Here is a 23940-nt window from a genome sequence, read left to right on the forward strand (position 1 = left end):
TGCTGTTATTGTGAAGTGGAACACTCACTACCGGAGTTCCAAACTGCCTCTGGAAGCAAGAACTGTTCGTCGGGAGCTTCATGAAATGACTTTCCATAGCTGAGCAGCCGCACACCAGCCTAAGATCACCATGCGCAATGCCAAGCATCAGCTGGAGTGATGTAAGGCTCACCACCAGAAAACACATTCTCTAGAGTGATAAATCACGCTTTACCATCTGGCAGGCCGATGGATGAATCTGGATTTGGCCGATGCCAGGAGAACCTGCCCAAATACATAGTGTCAACTGTACATTTGTGGAGGAGGAATAATGGTCTAGGGCTTTTTTTCAAGATTTGGGCTGGGCCCCTTAGTTCCAGTGAAGGAAAATCTTAACTCTACAGCATTAACACTGACATTCTAGATGATTCTGTGCTTCCAACTTTGTGGCAACAGTTTGGGGAAGGCCTTTTTCTGTTTCAGCATGTCAATGCCCCCCATGCGCAAAGTGAGGTCCATGCAAAACGTGTCAAGATTGGTGTGGAAGAACTTGACTGGCCTGCACAGAGCCCAGACCAACACCTTTGGGATAAATTGGAATACCGACTGCGACCCAAGCTTAATTGCCCAACATCAGCGCCGACCTCACAAATGCTCGTGGCTGAATGGAAGCAAGTCTCCGCAATGTTTCAACATTTAATGGAAAGCTTTTCTAGAAGAGTAGAGGCTGTTATAGCAGCATATTCATTAATGCCCATGATTTTGGAATGAGATGTTCGACGAGGATGTCCACATACGATATGGCCAAAAGTATATATAAATGTACAGTACAATTAAGACAGTCAACGACAAGTGTACATTTTCCAATTTATTACCTTTATCTTTTTTTAACAAATATACATAAATAATAAATATAAAAATCAAACATTGTCCAATGTTAAACAACCTTACCGCAGAGAAATAGCTAAAAGCTAGTGTTACCAGACAATTAAACTGATGTGTTGCCTATTCATAACAGTATCTTTTTCTAGGAATTGTCCATTCCTGTGTGACAAGAATAGACGCGCAGTTTGTTTCCAAGAATGAAGAAGAGGTCGACTCATCTCGAAAAACAGTGGCTTTGTTGCTGAGTAAAGCTATTGTTCTATCAGTTAAGTCACGTGGATCTAATGCCGTAATATTCACACCCTACATATTGATGGCTCGCTCTAAAAAGGGAGCGAGAATAAAACCGGGACGGAAAACATGCAGGTTGTTTAATGGTCCATCGTTTAGAGTAGCTACTGGCTATAACAATACTGCCTCTTCCAAGTGGTAGGGCTTTCTGCGCCAATAGAAGCTGACAAATCAAGCCTCGCGTCTCCGCTGTTGGCAGAGCAGCTTGCTTTACAGGCGAATAAAATGTTTTAAAGAAAAACCAGAACTGAAAAATGAACACACCGTCAGTGTTCCCCCCTTTAGCGCAACAACGTCTCTGTCCAAGTTGTCAGTGTTTGAGTTTCCTATTGTGTGCATCGACTGGTACAGTTTGGCAAACAGAACGGCATGGGTTATGACTGGAGGTGCCCGATGGTCATAATCTTGGTCTTCTATAATACACATACCCAGATAATTGCAGAGTTATTAGTAGTGTGCCCTGTGTCATAAGTAGATTCCTTGATTGCACTAGGCGTCTTTTAGGGCAAGTTTGCTCACTTGGGAAAGTTTTGTCCTCTGAAAAATCTCTATAATTGTACTGACTGACCAAGCTAGACTTAACTATTTTACAGATATCTGAAATTGAGCTCAGTGTTGAAATGAATACCACCTTAGTGCAATTCTTAACATGCTTTGCGCATTAGATTACTGTGGCAACAATTCGGGTTGACCTTCATATGCATGCTCTTAATATTTCCTGGGCAAATCCTAGTGTACGGTCTAGAAAAGCGCACCAAAATACTTTAGTTTTCCTATCTTGAAACGTTGTTTTTGTGAAGGACGGCTGGCGCTTGTTCTCTCACACGAGAGGCTGAAAATGAAAGGTTATCATGTGAACAGTCACCTCACCTTTCAAGAACAATGAAAATATCCACCGGGATCACTTAAGTTTCAGAATACTATTCAGTCTTGTCAACACATTATTAAACTCCCATTAGAAAATAACTGCATACATCATAATGTGCAATTCATACCATTCTGAACCCCTTCACATAAACAAAAAAAGGTAGCATTTTCTGACTTAGAAGATCAATATAATAAGAAAAGGGGGGACAGTTGTTCTTCAGTCGCGTCGATGAATTCAGTGCTCTGGATATCAAATACACAAATCTACTGCAAAAAGAAGAGGAGACTTTAAGGCTTACAGCACTTCTACCCCCCATTATACACTTATGGGAGTCACATCACTAACCAATAACATAGTGGGCGCAGCCTATGGAACCGGTTAAGGCAAAGTGCAAGTTTGTGTCCCCCTCACCTAACATCACAGAGATGCTATCGCTATGCCAGGACCGTTTGTCTTGAAAAACTGTAGTGCAAGTAGGAAGACATTTTTGTAGTGGTAAATACTGAAGGTGTTGCGTTATTGCTTGAGGGCTACAAAGTCTGAGTTTGCTTTCTACTGAGACTTCCCACAACAGTGGAAGAGGACTCCAATTAGGTCAAATGTCCATCGATCCACATAAAGACTGACTGGTTTGATGAATAAACCAAGTGAATCAATAAACTAGGGCACAATTGGTTGAGTTCTAAGAAAAGCAACAGACTTTGCAGCCTTCTGGATAGTTCTCTCTGTTAATGTCATGTCCAATTCAAAATGAACCCTTAGTACCTAGTAGGTACACTAGTGAAGTGTAGCATAGTCAGATCAGGGTCAAACAAAGACAATTCAGAGTATGTTATTCTGTTCTTCTGAAATAGACTACATTTTCTGTGTATCATGTTTATTTAGACCTGTAGGCTATATTAAATAGATTTAGACTTTTTTAAATGTTGTAGATGTTCCAAAGGTCTGCATCAGTGGCTTGTAGGCTATGTGTGGAAGCCAGGAGATGCAAAACATGTTCATGTTAATTAACGGTCAATTACCATGAGACCAGCTGACAAAATTTCATGACCGCCGCAGCCCTAGTCCCTACACCTAGAAACTTCTCATGGTCCCTTGTATAGCTAAGAAGTAGTGTCTAGGTGTAAGGGGGATAAACTTCCAATCGGCAGTAACTTTGTCTCTGCGTCCCTCCAAACCATGGGAACTAGAAGTGGTCTTCCCCCTGCTGTTACACACAGTTGTATGATCGCATCCTCGGTTTCTGTACATCCCAAAAATGTAAGAAAAATAAATAATCACAGCCAGCCTTGGGGAAGCGATTTTTAAAAAATAAAAAAATGTTTAGAAGTTCGCTGTAATCTGGTAAAAATACACCTACTTTCAAAACAAAAACTCTTACATTGCGCACAATTCAAATGCAAACGTGAGTCTAACGTACTTAAGTTTCAGTGGTTGATTAAAAACACATCTAAGTGCTATATCATTGCATGACAAATGTCCAACCCAAAGTGTTTCAATACATTTTAGTACTGTGTTCGACTAGATGGCAATTATTTTTTTAGTCTTATAAAAAAGGACATCACTACGAAAAATGCATCAGCCTTTTAAAATATGCAGGGTATTTAAAATATGCAGCGCTTCAATATAAAGTGCTTCATTACATCGGTTTTTTGTTTTTTTAACAGTTTCTTATTAAAATATTGTATTCCCTGGAGTGAAACCATAGTAAACATGTTACACATTGGTAAAAATAAACATTTTGGAATGTCTTTAAAAAGTCCCATTAGGTGATTTTGGTCAAGCTGAACTTGTTCCTGGAGCCTGGAAAGCAAAGTCATTCAAGTGTTATTACTCCATTCACAGTATCGCATGCAGTCTTTAACAAAATTATGGAATGGGTGAAAAAAAGGGTGAGATCCATTTCCAAGCTGTTATGAAAATAAATTTAAAAAATGGACACCATGCAGTGGAATGGTGAGGAGGTCCATCTTGTGCCCTGAAGGCTGGACATTGAGGAGGGCTGAGGGATACACCTGTGTAAAAGCTGAATTGCTGCCATCATCAACACTGATTGTGCATTATGACAAATACACATAGCTTATTACTTTAAACTGTTAGGGGAGATACTACCTCTATAACTACCAAATTACAATAATCATTTTACCCATAATGCTATCTGAGTGCATCTAGGAGATAAGAAAAGGCCAAATCTACAAGTAAAACAGAGTTGGCAACTTCAGTAGCTCCTAACAGCTGTCTAAATAATTCCGGCAGGAAATCCAGTAGCACGCTACATTAGACGGGAAATATGAGTCATACATCCATCTCCCCATCGGCCCCTGGTAGAAAAAAAAAAATAAAAAAAATAAAAGAAACTGCCATTGTTGTTGCTCACTGCTGTTTACTTTTGGGAGGGGGGGGGGGGGGGGGGGGGGGGGCGGACTGTTCATTTCGTATGCTTCCTTTGTGTTCATTTGCGCCCCCATCTTTCTAAGCTGACAGCTGATTATCTGCACTACCAGACATGTCCTTCTCTACCAAAAAGCACCATGGTGATGAAAAGGCAACAAAAAAAAGCTAACAAAATGTACACTTCAGGTTCAAGATAGCCAGGAGATGAAAAAAAACTGAAAGGGATTGAATAGTTAGGTGAGAAAATAGTTAGTAGAGATGAGGGTGATGTCGTGGTTGTGCATTAGATAGCATGCGTTAGCTAGCATGCGAAGCAGACTGTTTAGGTGGCTTCGGTTGTGGCTGAGGCACGACAGCGGGGGAGGGTTGCTGGAGCAGCGTGGCGAAGAGGAAGAGTGTGGAGGTGGGCAGGTAGACGAAGAAGAAGAGGACCATGTCTTCAGTCAGGCACAGGATCAAGGGGACCACGGTACTTTGCTCCCCCAGGGCCCAGTCCACCAGCACCCCTGCCAGGAGGTAATACACATGGAACTCCTGCAGCTCCTCCCACTCTCCCCCGCCTCCATCCAAGCCCCAGCCCACCGCCTCAGTTTCTCCGCCCACGTCGCCGCCCCCTCCGCTGTCACTCACCATGGGCTTCATCTCCGCCCCCTCCACCGACACCACCTCAGTGGGCCGGCTCCGCCCTCGCTCCGCCACCCGCTCCAACTTCCTGCTGTTTTCCACAAACTCCTGCAGGGGGGAATGGAAAGCAATGTCACATACCATGTGCTGAAACGCACCCGTGTCGGTTAATATACGCTTAATTTACCATATGAATGCATTTCCTTCATCATTGAACCACAGAATCCTTGGTACTTAAGTTTCAAAGCAAAAACTTATATTCCTAATTTCCGTATTACTTATGAGTGCCACATAAGTTGCGTATTGCAACTTATATCATCCTAAACCTAACATTTCTAACTGGGCTATTCTGGCCTATTTATATAAAAAAAATATATATTATGGAGCTGCTGCTGAGTCCCAAACAAAGAATATTTTCAATTTCCTTTCAGCTTCTACATTTTTAAACATCCATCCAGAGAACTCCAGTCAAGAAGGCTCCCTTCTGATTTCTCCCACTACCTCTCATTAAATGTTCAAGGTTGTGTGCTACATGAAACAAGCCACTTTGCATATTTTGTGAGGTTTTTTTCCCCCTGATATGCCTGACAAGTGTGCTGACAGCTCTCCCAAAAGAAGAGCATAAGGTTACGGAAGAAAATAATTTCAATGCCACATTTTGAATACATGTTCATCCATGGATGACTGAGTTGTAGGATAAATGGAGCATCCAAAGATGCATGTAGTGAGGGGGAAGATACAAAGATAAAGAAACAGTGTGTTCAACAACTTAAATGAACAGTACGACCTCAACACTCAGATTTTTTTTTGCATAGATCAACCATTTTTGGTCCATGTCAGGTTTAATACCGTTCTACTGTCATGAGAATTGCTCATAGCCATCCCAATAAACAAACCACACTCCTACATACATGTGGAAATAGATAAATACATTTTTTTTAAATCCCACCAGTACACCATATCTTCGCGTAGCTTACCATCAGGGCTTTGTCCATGTAGAACTCTCTGCCCGGTGTGCCGTCGTTGTATTTGGTGTCGATGGCGAAGCAGAGGAAGAGCACGTCCACTACGATCTCGAACATGGACAGGAAGCAGTGGGCCACCAGGAAGGCAAAGAGGCAGACGATGATGAGGGGGAGGACCCACTCTGCGTAGTCCTGCCGGTAGTTAAGCAACAGTACACCGGCGAACGCTGTGGACGTCACGATCAGGATCTGACCGAACACACATACAAGCACAGAAGATATGCATCAGTGACATGATGACAACGACTGACTGCATTGGTTACATCCTGCATTAATGCAGAGCCATCCTCTTACAAAAGTCAACCCCATTTTAATTCTTGAAACAGCTTAATTCTTAAAAAGCCCATTGTAAAGGGGGACTCCCGAGTGGCGCAGCGGTCTAAGGCACTGCATCGCAGTGCTAGAGGCGTCACTACAGACCCGGGTTCATTCCCAGGCTGTGTCACAACCGGCCACGATCGGGAGTCCCATAGGGCGGCGCACAATTGGCCCAGCGTCGTCCGGGCGCTCTAGCAGGCTGACCTCGGTCGTCAGTTGAACGCGTTTCCTCCGACACATTGGTGCGGCTGGCTTCCGGGTTAAGTGGGCGGGTGTTAAGCACGATTTGGCGGGTCATGTTTCAGGGGACGCATGACTCGACCTTTGCCTCTCCAAACCCGTTGGGGAGTTGCAGCGATGAGACAAGATCGAAAAGGGGGGTAAAATACAAAAATCCATTGTAAGTATAGGGATGAATGTCCACTACTCTGAAGCCCTCCATTATCCCAGCAGCCCCCTCACCTTGCCAAGGAAAAGGACAAAGTCTCCAACAGCGTTGATGGCCGCAACCCTCAGAGCGTTCTCCACCAGGATCACAAAGGCGTCGCGCGCCGACGTACAGAAACTGGTACTGTTGATGGCTGTCGCCGCGTACGCATTCTACACACACACACACACAGAGCGAGAGCGAGAGAGACTACAGTCACTACAGCGAACAAGCTGGATACAAAACATCTCTTCATCCATCCTTATTTACAATGAGCCAATTAGGGGGAAAGAAAGAGCGCCTACCTGATTCAAATAGTTGAGGCACTTCTCCAGACACCACAGGCAGCAGATACAGGTCTTCAACATGCAGCGAGCACATGCATTTTCCTGTGAGAGAGAGAGAGGAATCTGAGGTGCACTACTTAAAAAAAATAAATGGATAAATCGATTAGAAAAATGTTCCCCCGCAGAGCTCCTGAACTTGGTTGTCTTACATCTCAACGCTAAACCAAAAGAGAAGCAGGCGTAGACCCAAAGTCAGATTGCTGTGCCGAACTTTAAAGCTCTCTTTCGGAGCATCACTCATGTAAAGTTACCTCCCCTCTCAGAGCTCTAATGTTAATTTATCCCTTCAATTCAGTGTACTGCAGGGTGTCTCTCCATTGATCAAGTCAATGAACAACACTTGGGGCGTGACAACAAACAGCAGGCTAAGGACAAGACACTAGCTTACGTCACCCACCAAGGAGAATAAAGCAGAATACCTATAAGAAATAGCATGATAATAATATCGTAATGTGGTTATCTAATGTGTTTATCCTAAATGAGTAACAGTTCAAATCTCGTCATTATGTCTAATTTATGATCCAAACCAACAACCCTAAAAATCGTCAGCACCGTACCAAACCCAAACAGCTCTCTGAACCTAAAATACATTGTAACTCTGTATAGGACTTTACAATAAACATTTTCCCTCCATTTTCTTCTGTAAACTGTCCTAAACGGATCAACCAAAGATAGGCGGCATAAGTCATTATAGCCTATGCCATGTCACAACTGATTTGACACCACAAACATGTTGGCATTGACTGCAATTTCAATCTACTGTTGACAAGCCAAAAAGCTAGCCTTGATTAGCTTGCACATCACTCAGGACAGCATTTTATTATTCTCCATACAATAAAATGAGAGACAGAAAGACGGAGAGGGAGATGGAAGAGCGAGAAGAGCGTAAACGGTGTGCGTTACCTTGCCCTTGAGCTGGTTGTGGACGTACATGAGGAAGAGGCGTGGGATCTTGACCAGGGTGATAATGAAGGAGCCCTTGGCCACGGTGCCCAGGTGGTACCTCATCAGCCTCAACACTGACGACAGGATGGGTGTCACCGGAAGCTTGTTTTTGTCCCTGAAATGGGGGTGGGGGGGGGGGGACGACGAAGGGTAGCGGGAGAGAGAATACCATAAACCACCCTCGTCACCACTGACTTCTCCGAGGCCTTTGACAAAAAGCCACCAACCCGTGGCCATTGGACTGGGTGTCAGACCTGCCCCCTCACTGCGTGGCGCTGCAGTTTTGTGACCGGCCGCAAACAGGTACACTACCGAGACAGCCTGTCAGACTGGCAGGAGCTGACGGAAGGCGTGCCTCCAGGAAATCTTCCTTGCTGTCATTGACAGCGCGTCCCTAGGCAATCGACAGTAGGTGGAAATATGTTGGCGATCTAAAATCTGGTCCACACGTGCACAACAGGTTACGTCAGCACACCACAGCAGGCCCCAAACAAATTCGACACATGGGCTCATTCAAGCAGAATGTCACTGAACCCTGCCAAGTGCAAGGTCCTATCAGTGTCCTTCACAAGAAATCCACCTGTCCCATGCCCTCTCCAGATCGAGGGCCAGAAGCCCAGTGTGTAATAGCGTTTTGATTATTAGGATCTCATTACAATTACATTTTAGTCATTTAGCAGACGCTCTTATCCAGAGAGACTTACATTTAGCTACTGCACATGCAGCAGCTACTCTTCCTGAGGTGTACATAAAACGTACAAATACACGACAAGTACAGAACAGTTATAGACAAGAACAAAATATATTGCATTCAATTCAAAATAAAATAGGAGTTATACACACACAACATTAAGACCACCTGCTTATTCCATGACAGATCCCTTATTGATGACACTTGTTAAATCCACTTCAAAACAGTGTAGATGAAGGGGAGGAGACCAGTTCAATAATGATTTTTAAGCCTTGAGACAATTGAGACATGGACTGTGTATGTGTGCCATTCATAGGGTGAATGGGCAAGACAAAAAATCTAAGTGCCTTTGAACAGGGTAGGGTAGGTGCCGAGCGCAATGGTTTGTGTCAAGAACTGCAACGGTGCTGGGCTTTTCATGCTCAACAGTGTCCCCCGTGTGTTTCAAGAATAGTCCACCACCCAAAGAACATCCATCGAACTTGACAACTGAGGGAAGCATTGGAGTCAACATGAGCCAGCATCCCTGTTGAACGCTTTTGACACCTTGTGGAGTCCATGCCCCGACAAATTGAGGCTGTTCTGAGGGCAAAAGGGAAAGGCACTACTGCATTATGTAATTAGTTACAAAACAATAGAAATACAATTGAGTATTGCTGCTGTTTGTCTGACATCTAAACAGTCCATGATCAGCTCTGTTGACCATGACAGCATTTTGCAGAGAAATGGGTTGAGGTGCAATATACCATTTAAGCTCTGAATGACGTGGCCCATTGTTTACCTGGCAACGACCACAAGAGCGTTTCAAAGAGTGGGCAGTCAAAGTGAGCTCATATGAATATAATCTCCCTGCCCACTCAGCCTGTTATACCCAGAGAAAGGGTATAATTTTTTCAATTCTGAGCATTTTAAAATATGTTTTGGTCATTCTATTTTTACTTGGGAAATAGGATGACTGTGCAGGACCTTTAAGAACGCAGGACATTTACTTTTTTTACGCTTATTTTTTTAATTTTGTTGCCCTTATCCATTAATATTTTGTATGCTCATGGATTTCAGTTTGTATTAACTACTATATGAGTGTAAGAATAACAATCTTCAAAAAATATGAGTAAATTAAATGAAGCGACAGTGAAGGGAGGGGGCAGAGAGAAGTTTAAATTGACATTCCTGTTATTCTCTCTAATTTCTATATCTCTGTGATAAAAAAAAAAATCTAGGTATTTATGGGTTAAGCTAATTTGTGACAGACAATAAAATCAAATATTGTTACTAAGCATGATTATAGCCAATATCCTATCAAATAAATACATTTGTACATAAATCATGAAAACATTTCTGAACCAGACCTTGTGAAGTAGTACGTGACCACAGCCCCAGCTACAGTCATCTGCTGGCAGGCCAGGATGAACTCACTGATCCAGATGAGGCCCACAGCGTGGTACCACGTCATGTACTGCAGAGGCCCAGTCAGCTGGAACTCTGTCAGACCCGTCTCCTCGTTCTGGACCGGGTTCCCTGAGGGGGACATGTCAGACTCAGTCTAGTGGTCGGGACTAGTTTGGAAAAGTTCCTGAATAAGGCCAACCTAGTGAACTGAACCATACTAGTGCAGTGTCCTGTTGTGTTGGAATGAATCACTTACCTATGTAAAGAGGTTTTCCCTCTCTCCTGTTTTCATTCCCCTTCCCTCTCCTATTTATACCTCCCTTTTTCCTCTCTCCTTTTTCGCTTCAAGCACATTCAAAAGAGGACCACTGCCTGCCTGCCTGCCTGCCTGCGCCCCCGGGACACCCTCCCTCCCTCACCGGTGGTCCCGAGGAAGAGCAGCACCAGGCTCCAGTAGAGCCAGAAGAGGAGCAGTGCCAGGAAGGTGCAGAAGGGCTGCAGGGTGAGCAGCGGCAGGTGGATGAACACCTTGCCAGCCACGTGGAACAGGGCGATGGTCAGCGCCACGCGCTTCCTCATGAAAAGCATCAGCAGGAGAAGGATCACCTGAAGAGAGTGAATCAGAGGATGAGACAACAGAAGAGAGAGAGGAAGGGGATAATCAAGCAGACTTTCAGGGGTAGAAAGAGAGGGAGAGAGATAAGGTGGGAAAAGGATGCAAGTGAGTGAAGAGAAAAAAGCAAGGTGGGACATCGGAAGACAAGAGACCGGAAGACAAAGGGTAGGAGAGAGAAAACAAATGGAAGATGGCCAAGAGGAGAGAGAGTGAAAAGAAGGTGAGAGTCAACCAGGAGGGTGTAAGGAGAAAAAAAAAAGGGCAGTGCCAGGAGTTTGAGATTTCAAAGCAGCACTAGGCATTCAAACCAAAAATGTCACAACACCCCACCCACAACGTACAAGGCTTGGTTGCCCCCAGTCTCCCTTTCAACACACACAAACACTAACTGTACTCACTGTGAATACAGTGGCAGCGATGGCGTACACCAGCAGCGCCTGGGCATAGTCCCTGGACATCTCGGCTTCCTTCTTAACATCTTTAGTCTCTGTGGTCTCTTTAGATAGGGTCTCGTTGACATTTAACCGGTGGTTTATGTACAGCCACCACAGAATGCTTGTGCCCGCTACAGAAAAACAGGCTGCTTTTAAGGTGCTGCATCATTGACAGATTGAACAGCTGCACACTGCTAAATGCAAAGAGGAACAGCCAAGAATTATCATAGTTTTGCACTTAACATTCATTCTATGTCATTGTTTTCAGTTATCCTTGATTGATCAAAACCCTGGCCAGGAAGTAAGGCCAGGAGAGACAGGAAGTGAGCTCACCCAGAGAGCCCAGGACCACCGTGGCAGTGAGGATCCAGACCAGCACAGCAGAGATGTAGCGGATGATCACCATCAGGATCATGGAGAGCACTGCAGCACAACACAGGCACAACGGCACTTAAACTAACCTTTAAAAAGACAAATCTAGTATCAGCTAACCCTGCCCTCAGCCTCAACCCTACCCCCCCCCCCCACAAAAAACATCAAAACTGATCATGAATAAGCACTCAGGAGTTCCCCAAGTAAGGATCAGCTCACAATATTCAAATCCTTTTCCTTCCAACATTGAAAGCATACAAAAAAATATAAAAAAATAAACCTGTCCTTGAATCGACACATAGGAGAACTTTGTCCAACCCTAACCCACATGTACTCTGAAGGTGTCAGCTTTAACTCACAAATGGACAAGTTCATGGCTCCCATGGCATGCCCTTTACCTTCAAGCCTTCTTCCTCTCATTCCAAAGAGGGACTACAGTCTCAAGGGAGACTCAAAGATGTGATGACATTGCTGTATTTTCCACCCAGCGCTGCATTTCTCCACCGTCCATGTCTGACCTACAGTAACTGCCTGTGTACTGACACATCATACCGATATGGAGAAATCAGCAGAACGCACTAGAGCAGGACAGATGTTTCCTATGCAGGCTTATTCTTTACTGGCTCACATTAGGGAAGGCTCAGAGACTAGTGGGCCCCAGAAATACAATGAAGAGTCAGGTTATTCACTCCCACTGGGTTCAGAGACTGAGGCCCTGTCCAGCAACAGCCCGTATCCCCTTGCCCTGGCTCTCCATCTGAAATAATTGGATAGTAATGGCAGTAGTTCAACCTTAACCCCGATTGGTGGAGATGTCACCATATTGCTTATACCTATCCAGCCTCCCCCTGAGATACTGCTGACAACAAACACCTGCAGATGAGGTCATCACCTAGTGCCAGCAGGCAGAGGCCCACGATGATCTCCTTGCTGGCCATCACACCAGCGATCAGCCTGTGCAGCACGCTGTTGTCGCTCACAAACGTCACCACAGCCTCGGCAAACTTGGCATAGCAGGAGATGTCCACCGGCGTGCAGCGGTTGAACACCGGGAAAGATTTGCTGTGGGATGGAGCGAAGTAGAGGTCAAATGTCACATGACCTGGGAGGTTCTCTAAAACAATCTCTGATCTACACATCTGGTTAAGTGAAAGTCCTTTAAATGGGTCTGAATGAGAAGAGGAAAGGAAGCAGTCTAAGACTATTGAAATAAGTGATGGGGGAAAATAACCAATTAGTTAAATAAAATATATTGATACTTTGAATCCAAGTACTGATTTGTAGTTTTTTGTTTCGCTAGGTAGCGTTAGCTAGCGCTAGTGATCTGTACCTGCGTCAAAACTCAGGTATTTTTCATCCTATTGCTTGTTCTCCACCTTTTTAAAATAGTGAGCACCTATTTCCATGACTGATCAAAACTCATTTTCTCATGCCTTCTCTCATCTCTCTGTAGTAGACATATAGTGAGCAATATGTTTGGAACATTAAATCGCAGTACTTAAAATTGTGAAATATCACATTACACATTGAAATGCAGCCCTAATGTTAAGTCTTCCTACCTTGGTGGAACTGGAAGTTTGGGACATTTGTCAAACCTCTCTGGAAGGCTGGGATATTTGTGGCCGGCTAGCTCGTAGGAGCACAGCTCCGACCCTGAGTGAAAGAGACAAATATTTTTTAAAGTGCAGCCATAAAAACACGCCAAGCAACACAAGGATCATTAAATGAAATTCAGTCTCCCCAAAAGTGATCAAAGTTATTGCACAATATCGTGTCTAGACCAAAATATCCTGATCCAGATTCCATCATTTCCCCTTTATGCAACTGAGCAGGTTATGCATAATGATGGATGAAATCGCATTTCCTCAAAATCTCATTAACGGTGTTATGCTCACCGCCCCGGGAATTCAGAATCAGCCAGTCGAATCAGAACACAAGACCCCTTGAGACAGCAAAATTACATAAACCCAGTCCAGTCTATCATGGGGGCATACATGGTGTGTGTGTGTCACGATAAATATATACAGTACTGACAGTAGACACACAAGCCTAGCTGAAGGACGGGCTAGGGTGGCACAAACAATAGAACCCATACAGCAACGGGTGAAATTGTCCTTAATGGTGCCTTTGTTAATCTAGTTCGCTCTCCACATGTGCCAAGGTGCCCCCACTGTGCCAGACCGTGTGTGTGTGTGTGCTGAATGAAAAGACAGTATTAAGGGGTCGATGGCACACAGGGTCACGGGCATGTCACCGTTTGTGGAAAGTGTTTGTCGTTCCATAGGATGGCAGTGAGTCACTGTCAATGACGTGATGGATGGCTGCTGTAATGATGACCTAGTAGCCTTCTGTTGATGGGGGAAGAGAAACACCTGCTCCTCATACCACGCTTTCCTAACGGGACAGTCTTGAGTTGATTTTATGCCTCCTCATCTAAAGATTTGTGGTGCTAAAAAAAACATACGGATGTGTGAGATTGTGACGACTAAAATTCAAGAGCTTCAATTCGTAACAAATCATGACATGCCCGCTATCGACAAGTAGATTTTCAAAATCAATACCTTGCATGTGTCGGGGGCCACAGCATGACCAATAGAGTTACTGAGAGGAAGAGAGACTCAGCGAATGGTTCAATACGCTGTCGGTCTTATGCTTTTGTGTGGTTTGACGGCAGAAAAGTGTAACGCTGACAGTGTTCACTCCGTTTCACTCGGGGGGCCCCCCATTTTACTCACCGTTGTGCATGGCAAACCGCTTGAGGTCCTGATATGTCTTCAGCTCTTCATCAGGACACACGGACACACACAGGGCCATGGACTTGATCTTCCTCTGCACTATGTCAATGTTACACGGGTCCAGGAAGAACACATATCTACAGACAAAAACAAACAAAAAAAGACAAAGATGTTCTTTATCAACGCCTACATAAGGAATGAGTAACAAGGGATGTGAGAATTTCAGCAATTTGTTTACTGATCATTGTCAATAAAATCCATTTCCCTCATCACCGATATGAGGAATGAGTCACGAGAAAGAATGGAATGTGAAAATGTGGGCGTGGGAACGTGATATTGAGAGAGGAAAACAAAAGCCACAAAATGACCTGAAAGTCCTGAAGCCTACACCTCCCCTCAATGTCCTGTTCGTTTTGGGGACAAAGCAAAGCACAATGCCTCCACAATACCTTATTCACTGAGATATGATAAAACAAATGGCACGAGACAAGAGAGCCTTTGGCTGCTGATGCTGTTGGAACAGGTCCATGGGACTTGGCAAGTGGAACGGAGAGAGAACGGAACAAGGACATTTTTATAAGAGAATCCTTCACTGTAGTCCATCTGTCTGGTGATTTTATACACTACGGGGTGGGTACCTCGCCTGCCCACACACACTTGCAGGAGCAATTGTCCTGGGTGTTGCACACAAAAGCTGAACATGAACAAAAATATACATAGACAAACATAACAATGCTGGGAGAATGAAGTCAGTAGTGTCTACATTGGTGAAGCCCAGTCTATGTCTAGGCCAGTGTAATTACACTGGTCCAGACAAACGTCTCGGTCAGGTTAAAGTGAACATAGTCCAAATGAACTGTTCTGGTGATTTATAAGCAGGCTCAGTGGTTTGCACTGCACACATGCTGGTTGAAAGGAAGACCGATATGAAAATCAAGTCACTCTGGATTGATCAGAATAGTCGAGGGCAGTTCTTCCTAACAGCTAAAGTTAGGATCGGGCTTGGATAAACTGATCCTGGATCATCAACCAGCAGCCATGGCCAGAAGAATAGCCCTACAGCATTTTACTGTTTACGTTTGGCCCCTGCCTTGTGAGTGAGGAGCTGCTTAATAGTATTAGCCAAATAAACCCTGACCAGTTATCCCTTAAGCTGACTTTGTTGTCACTAATGATCGCATTATGTGACACTAGCCTATACCTCGCACAGGTAGGTCACGTAAAAGGTTGCTGAGGGCAGGACTGAATACAGCACCGAACACAACCTCAACTGAGCCTACATTTAACCACACCAGCAATGATGCTAGACTTTTTTCACCAACGAAATGGCAAAAACTTGAGGACAAACCATGTCTGACTACCACCAAGAAAGCAATACTTTATAGACCACTGCTGTGTTATTCTGTCTAATGACATGAAGAGAAGATCTACCAAGAAAGATTATGAAGTGAGGGGAAGCACAGAGCGCGACAGAGAGAAACAGGATTGACAGCTGTGTAGTCCTTAATTGAATCCCATGACAGCTGCATTCTCAACGGAGTTCAGCATTAGGTGGTTGCGCTTGAGGCGAGTGCCGTCAGTCAAAACTCACACCCTCTGCGGCCGATAGGGCAAGGTGTGTATGTATGTATGAGTTCTCTCCTTGTTATCAACCTTATCAAACCCCAAACTGACAAAACAGCCTTCTAATGAAACCATCTTCCACACACACACACACGCTGGGGCCAGCATTAAATCCAGTGATCTGTCTACAGCGCCTGTCCATGTGTATGCACCCATCCTGGTATTCCTGTTTGAACCAGAAATGCTATTTAAACGCATGTAATACTAACAAAATAAATCTGACATGAAAAAAATGGACTGGAATCTAAGTTTGTTGTATTAGTCACAATTTAATCAACTCAAAGTTCTGTCAAAGTCATCACACTATTTCGTTGCTGTAGCGCCGTGATAACCCGATTATTGTGGCGACGAACAGGGAACAGATTCAAAGCTAAACAAACAGAGAAACAAATAGGCCTAGTAGCAGAGATTCAGTCCCAAATCCCTGTGAATCTGACTAGGTAATCCCATGCACTCGCTTTTGTTACTGTAACATGATGGAACAATATTGAAAATGTATATTTCTTAGAGCGTGTTTGTAGGCACAACACACAGTGAGATGTTTATATGCCTCTACCAGCACCACAAAGCTGCAGTACCTTCAGAAAGTATTCACACCCCAGGACTTTAGCCACATTTTGTGGGATTCAAATGGATTTGTCATTTTTTTTTTGTCAACAATCAAGACAAAAATACTCTGTCAAAGTGGAAGAAAGAATTTTTCTACAAATGTTAGAATTCATAATACATCTTGATTAGATAAGCCCCTGAGTCAATACATGTTAGAATCAACTTTGGCAGCGATTACAGCTGTCAGTCTTTCTGGGTAAGTATCGAAGAGCTTTCCACACCTGAATTGTACATTTGCCCATTATGGTTTTTCAAAATTCTTCAAGCTCTGTTAAATTGATTGTTAATCATTGCTAGGCAACCATTTTCATGTCTTGCCATAGATTTATTTTGTAAATTTAAGACAAAACTAACTCTGCCACTAAGGAACATTCACTGTCTTGTTGGTAAACAAATCCAGTGTATATTTGGCCTTGTGTTTTAGGTTATTGTCCTGCTGAAAGGTGAATTCATCTCCTGGTGTCTGGTGGAAAGCAGACTGAAACAGGTTTTACTCTAGGATTTTGCCTGTGCTTGGCTCCATTCTGTTTATTTATTATTTTTCTCATTGAAAAACTCCCCAGTCCTTAACAACAAGCATACCCATAGCATGATGCAGCCACCACTATACTTCAAAATATGGAGAGTTGTACTCAGTAATGTGTTGTGTTGTGTTTTCCCCCAAACATAACACTGTATCTTATTTGGTTTGCCACATTTTTTGCAGCAGTACCTTGTTACAAACAGGATGCATGTTTTGAAATATTTTTATTCTGTATAGTCTTTCCACTGTCAATTAGGTTAGTATTGTGGAGTAACTACAATGTTGTTGATCCATTCTCAGTTCTCCTATCACTAAATTAAACTAACCATTTGCTTCATAATGAAATCTTTGACCGTTTCCTTTCTCTCCGGTAACTGGAATGCCTGTATCTTTGTAGTGACTGGGTGTATTGATACACCATCCAAAATGTAATTAATAACTTCACCATGCTCATAGGGGCGGCAGGTAGCCTAGTGGTTAGAGCGTTGGACAAGGTCAAAATCTGTCGTTCCGCCCCTGAACAAGGCAGTTAACCCACTGTTCCTAGGCCGTCATTGAAAATAAGACTTTGTTCTTAACTGACTTGCCTAGTTAAATGAAAATACAATTATATTTTTTTTAAATATTCAATGTCTGCTTTTTTTACCCATCTACCAATAGGTGCCCTTCTTTGCAAGGCATTGGAAAACCTCCCTGGTCTTTGTGGTTGAATCTGTTTGAAATTCATTGCTCGACTGAGGGACCTTACAGATAATTGTATGTGGGGTTCAGAGATGAGGTAGTTATTCAAAAATCATGTTAAACACTATTGCACACAGTGAGTCCATGGAACTTATGTGACTTGTTAAACACATTTTTACTCCTGAACTTTAGGCTTACCATAACAAAAGGGATCGAATACTTAGACACAAGACATTTCAGCTCTTCATTTTTTATTAATTTGTAAAAAAACAAATGTAAAACTGAATTCCACTTTGACATTATGGGGTATTGTGTGTAGGCCAGTGACCAACAAAATCTACACCTAGTCAATTTTAAAATCAGGCTGTAACAAAATGTGGAAAAAGTCAATGGGTGTGAATACTTTCTGAAGGCACTGTAGTTTGGAGATTTGTGAATGTGAAATGGACCTTTTCTTCAGTAACTGCGTTGAGAAGTCACTTGTAGCCTACACATGATAGTCAGCAATCCAATTTATAGAAGTTACACAACTAAGTGATGTTTTCTAATGGAGACTTTACATTAAGTACCGTAATTTCCGGACTATTAAGCGCACCTGAATATAAGCCGCACCCACTGAATTAAAAAATATATATTATTTTCAACATAAATAAGCCGCACATGTCTATAAGCCGCAGGTGCCTACCGGTACATTGAAACAAATGAACTTTACACAGGCTTTAACGAAACACGGCTTGTAACAAAAATAAATAGGCTTTAACGAAACACAGCTTGTAACAAAAAATTTAAAATTAGCAGTAAGCTTTGTCTTTTTGCACCGAGTCAATTCCTCACGCTGCTGTTTCCAACGTCTTATCATTGACTCATTAAGACCAAGCTCCCGTGCAGCAGCTCTATTTCATTTTCCAACAGCCAGATCAATCGCCTTCAACTTGAAAGCTGCATCATATGCATTTCTCCGTGTCTTTGCCATGATGAGGGTGACAAAATGACTACCGTAATCAGAATGATGGTAAGTTTGAGAGCGCTCGATTTAATCTAAACAGTAAACAAAAAAGTTGTTTGACCTTAACCCGTTCGGCAATTTCATTGGTCTAATGAAAGCTTCATGCCACCAAAAAACTGAGCACGTCACAGAATGTGTTTTTTTTGGAGAGTAAAAAATTGAAAGCGGGAAAAATCCATATATTAGCCGCGTCATTGTTTAAGCCACGGGGTTCAAAGCGTGGGAAAAAAGTTGCGGCTTATAGTCCGGAATTTACGGTAGGCTAAATATGGTAGGCTGCTTGCATTGTGAAGACTGGTCTAATATATGAATGATGCCAGAGAGTTGATATGTCCAATTCATGCAGCTTGTCACACCTGCATATCTTGTATCTTTGCATAAGTGCGGCATACATTTTTATGTTACTGGTCCACGAGTCCCCCGTCATTATTTTTCCTCATGAAACGGGAAGGAGCTTGGACGGGATGTCCCTGGATACCGGTCACCTGTATTCAACCCGTGTGCGTGTCAGTCATATCAATAGGCCAACCCTGTCAAGGTACTTTGATGAAGCACATCATTGTTGGCTTCTGTGGTGATAATGGACCCGGGGGGGGGGGGGGGGGGTTAACCAGTGAGCCTGAAAAAGGTCATCAAGGGCAAAAAGATGTTGAATTTATAAATAGTTAATAAAGCCGCTATACATTTTTGAGGGCCTGTAAATACACACACACACACACACACACACACACACACACACACACACACACACACACAGACTATTACCCAGGACTAGAGGTTTGAGGATGATTTCAAACTGGGCAAATGAGTGACTATCAAACTGGCTAGTCACGGGGGTATCAATCAACACAATAGCCATGTACAACAAAGGGTCCAATATCCCTATAGTTATTCATTTCAAAATGGCCTTGCCCACAGGCATGTTTTTACACAACCCTACCACAAGGATCAAGAGCACACTACAAGTGAAATCAGCTTACTCATTGTTGATACAACTCTCCACTCTAAAATGGAACTGTAGACAGTTCAGCACAAATTAACTGTGTGGGTGTTATGCTCAAGTCAGCCAGTTTGTGGTTGTTCCAAAGGAAGAGCGAGCAGTGTCGTCATCGCCCCCCACCCTGCAAACTGCCACTGCTGCGGGAAAAAAAAACTCCTTGGGGAGACCGAGCCAAGTGTTGCAGAGACAAGGCGGTGTTGGCACCACCCGACAGCAGAAACAGAGCCGTAAACAACGATGTATGGAAAGAAAGCGAAGAGAGAGAGATACAGATAAACAGAGAAATTGAGCAAAGGAGAGCGAGAAAGAAAAACAGAGATAGAGAGACCGAAAAATAGAGAGCGAGAGAGAAATACAAAATAGAGACCGAGACTCCCAGCCAATGACATCAGAGTGTTGGGTGACAGGGTCCTTCCTTGTGTCAGCCAGAACCCACTCCTGAAACGTCTTCCTCCGCTCACTTACTAACTGTCACAAACTGATACCAAGCCACTTTCGTTCTCCACACCCTATGATTACCTATAACTTACGTCTGTAAACATTGGCAGTGCCGCATCTGCATTTAGAATCTTTTAAGAACCTTAAACGCATAACATCCAGACACATTAACATGATGGGTGTTCATTAGGAACTAGCATCATGCTTTCAAATGATGAACAATTCCATCTTCCATTCTTTCATCAGTCTATCCAAACGTTAAAGGGAAAAACATCAAGCCAAGCGATTTCAAAACCATTAATATCTCTTCAGCGGCACAACCAAAATAAATAAATGCCCCTCTGCTGATGACTCACAGGTCTGTACCACTAGCCAAGCACTAAGCACACAGTCAATCCAAAGGGGGGGATGTAATCAGCAGATGAAGTGGGCTGAAATACCTGTGTTCCGAGGGCGGCGTGTGCAGTAAGTACATACAATTCAGCGTGACAGAACGTCCTTATGCCTCTGCATATTTATTCAAGGTTTTATTTATGCTAGATTCCCGTAGGCCAGGGGTAAAATTATTTAAATTTGACATTTCTATGGAACCAATGAGCAACGGGGCAAAGCTATTTCTTAACATTTCTCAATAATGGCCTAATTCACCCTAACATTTGTATTTGTAAACAGAGTGGTGGGTTTTGGCAAAATGGCACTGCCGCTGAGCTAAAAGAGTGAAAGTTAGGTGAGAAAAAGATAGGAGAGAGAGGAGTAAGATTGAAAGTTGGGCGAGAAAGTAAGACTCACTTTTTGTCCGTCTGATCCAGTCCACTCAGCCTGACCCCTTCAATCTGCTCATTGCGCTGGCCGCAGGTGTTCCCGTAGCTGTCATATCCGAAGACCAGGCGGGCTGCGCCCCCCGTGGCAATGGTGAACCCAAAGATACTCCCCTGAAAGAAACATTAGCATTCAATGCTGCAAATTCAATACACTGTGTGTGTGTGTGTGTGTGTGTGTGTGTGTGTGTGTGGTGTGTGTGTGTGTGTGTGTGTGTGAGACAGTGGGGTATGATTGTGTATAAATGCATTGTTGACAGCTATAAAATGTAATGTACCATCCTGACTGTCTAACTGCGAAGCTTACGGATAGTTTAATGAAAAGCACCACTAAAACACCAACAGCCAAATCCTGCTGACCGAGCAGCTTGAAGTGACCTGTGTTTTTTAAAGTACACAAATTAAAATCACAGAAATTGAATTCTAATTCATTTGTCCATCTGTTACAACAGCTATTCTTATTCTACTCTCCAAACAACACACCAGACATTTTGGGAGAGGCACAGGGTCATCTGCCGTGCAGTGCCAGTGTCCCTGGAACTATTTAGGGTGTATTAAGTGTCTTGCTTGAAAGGCAAAACAGTAGGCAATGGAAACCATCTGAAATAAATTCCTATTTTTCCTCCTTCGCCAGGACCGGGATTTGAAACAGCCAATTTCCAGCTAACTGGCTACTGGCATCTAAAGCTACTCAAATGCAAAAAGCTTGAGTGCAAACATGGGCCAAAACCTATTTTTTGTGTGTGTGTGTGTGTGTTTTCAACATCATTCTTCAAGTCACTCTTTACTCAGTTGTAGATTCAAACAAAAAGATATATTCACTCGAAGTATAGGCTAGTAGGCATATGCTGTAGCAAATATAAAATATACTGATATTCCTAAATAATAGGCTTACGTCGATGAAAACCCCTACTGTACGTAACAAGAAACACGTCATTCCATGTCTGTAATAGATAGTGCTGCATGATGTTGAAGTGTGTTCACAACATAACAGCAGTGAAAATGACTGGTAAATTAATCTCTTCAGATGGGTTTTGTTTGTTTCATAAATTTTAGCCATATGTTAACCATTCTCAAAAGTCAAAGTACTCTTCAATTTTACACTTCAGTAGGTGTTATATGTCTGCATGCTTGTAGCTAACTGGCTGAACTGAGGCAGTGTTGCAACCTGACTCAGGTGACACTTGTCAGGCAAACAATCAGCTGGACATTTAAAAAGAGTGTCATGACAAGTTAAACGTCTTCGTTGATGTGAGCCTTGTCTCTATTGTGTTCTAACCTATACATTTCTGTTTTTAACATTGCTCTTTGTTTGCAAACGTCAAATGAATCGGCATACTGGCTACTTACCATTCCGACGCAGAAAACAGTAAATAAAAGGAACCACGGCAAATCCGTGCAACTTCGATCCTCCAAGGGTTTCCATTCTCTCTTTGTCCTCTGGAAAACAAAATACCAACACATCGGCAGTGCCACATTAGCAAATAGTCTATAGGCGTCTTCGTCAATTCAAATCGTGACAATGTAGGCTACACAAATATTATTTCACATATGCCACAAAAAATGTCCCTCAATGGAACGCGCCCCGTCTAGCAGTCACCGTGAATGTCATTAGGCCAAGTTCTGACTTCCTTTGTCCCCCGCAATTTCACTTTGACATCTAATTTTCGTAGATAAAGGCTATTTGTGGCCGACTGTAAAGAAACGTCGTTACACTTCGCGTTGAAAACAAAAATCACACTTAACCATACTCTCTGCTTCATTGTCAAGGCACCGTTCAATAGCGTCAAATCTCGCACATTGCGAGAGGTGAGGTTTGTTTACAAGGCTAACGGTGTTCACGAGCTATTTATGGTATGCAAAACTGCTTTCAAGCGGTAGCCCGTACGAAACGTCGGTGGTAATGCACTAGAAAACCATAAGACAAATTATTGTCCCATTGTAATGAAGCTACAGCCTAATATTTCATTTTCGGTTTCGATAATAATAGGATTACACTAGCCTTCCCCGATGAACATAGCCTAGGCTTCTTATCTAATCTGACTGGGGTGGTGAGAATGGTCATTGGATGACAGCGGTCGCAACAATGTAGCAGCGTAGCCTAACCTCCGTTCCATTATGTTCCATTTGCGACATTAAAACAATGAATGCAACATAGGGATGGGGGGGGAATTGGTATCTTACCTCTGTGCTACCGCAGCATCCCATTGCAGGACAGGGTTCGATTTTCGAATAGCTCAACGCTACAGCGCAAGAAAAACAATAACCCAAACTTGCAGGGAGTTAACGGTATTATGTTTACCCCGCATTAATTGCGTCGCGCCGATTTAAACGATCTGTAGATTAGAAAGGCGACACAAATGGTATATTCCATCCGAAATGCATACTAATATCGGTCTCCTTCCTCCAGGTATAAGGGATTAATACTTTAGGATTTATCGCACCACACTTCCTGGGGGGATTGTGCAGGTGCAGCCGGAAAAGGAAGGTAGCGTCCATTCATCTCATTGAGCCTGCGCATTTGGCACGCGACTAGATAACAGGAGGATGGCGGGACGTTGGGCGGAGCGCGCGATTTTCCAAACCCGCCGCCTTTTTGTCGTTGTATTACCCGCCTTCTGTCCATCCACTGTGACCACACATGATGACGCACTGGTACATAACAGGCTATAAGAAATGCTGTAAACTAGAGATGTTGTGGGCCTAAAACGACATGATGCACATATTACAATTGTAAATGGCTGTAGAATAGCTAAGTGGGCATGTTCCAATAAAAAAATGTTGTGTCACGATTATCAAATTAAAATGAACACAATGGAAATGACAATTGCTGTTCATCTAATTCCAAATTGGCTACAGTGAACAGTAGCCTAATAAACCCATAGTATACACATGAGTCTAA

The 23940-nt window shown here is 43.2% G+C and overlaps 1 protein-coding gene across 3 annotated transcripts; it reads right to left on the bottom strand.

Moving 5' to 3' along the window:
- Nucleotides 1-834: 834 nt before the first annotated feature.
- LOC106611641 (choline transporter-like protein 1) lies at nt 835-23575 on the bottom strand. Of its 3 annotated transcripts, XM_082955887.1 has the most exons (16): nt 23223-23574; nt 22389-22478; nt 21010-21152; nt 14341-14477; nt 13165-13258; nt 12498-12667; nt 11567-11656; nt 11198-11364; nt 10603-10789; nt 10144-10312; nt 8062-8218; nt 7117-7200; nt 6847-6984; nt 6019-6255; nt 5048-5149; nt 835-3826 (listed from the first exon to the last, which is right to left on the bottom strand). In XM_082955887.1, exons 1-16 carry the CDS (start codon nt 23244-23246, stop codon nt 3803-3805), a joined length of 2013 nt encoding a protein of 670 aa, XP_082812013.1. In that variant the 5' UTR covers nt 23247-23574; the 3' UTR covers nt 835-3802. The 3 variants fall into 3 exon arrangements, with proteins under 3 accessions (XP_082812013.1, XP_014067535.3, XP_014067537.3); XM_014212060.3 differs by having other exon boundaries at nt 835-5149; nt 23223-23575; XM_014212062.3 differs by lacking the exon at nt 23223-23574 and adding an exon at nt 22785-23058 and having other exon boundaries at nt 835-5149.
- Nucleotides 23576-23940: the final 365 nt, after the last annotated feature.

Source organism: Salmo salar, chromosome 09 (genome assembly GCF_965601325.2).
Source record: "Salmo salar chromosome 09, fSalSal1, whole genome shotgun sequence".
NCBI classification, from domain to species: domain Eukaryota; kingdom Metazoa; phylum Chordata; class Actinopteri; order Salmoniformes; family Salmonidae; genus Salmo; species Salmo salar.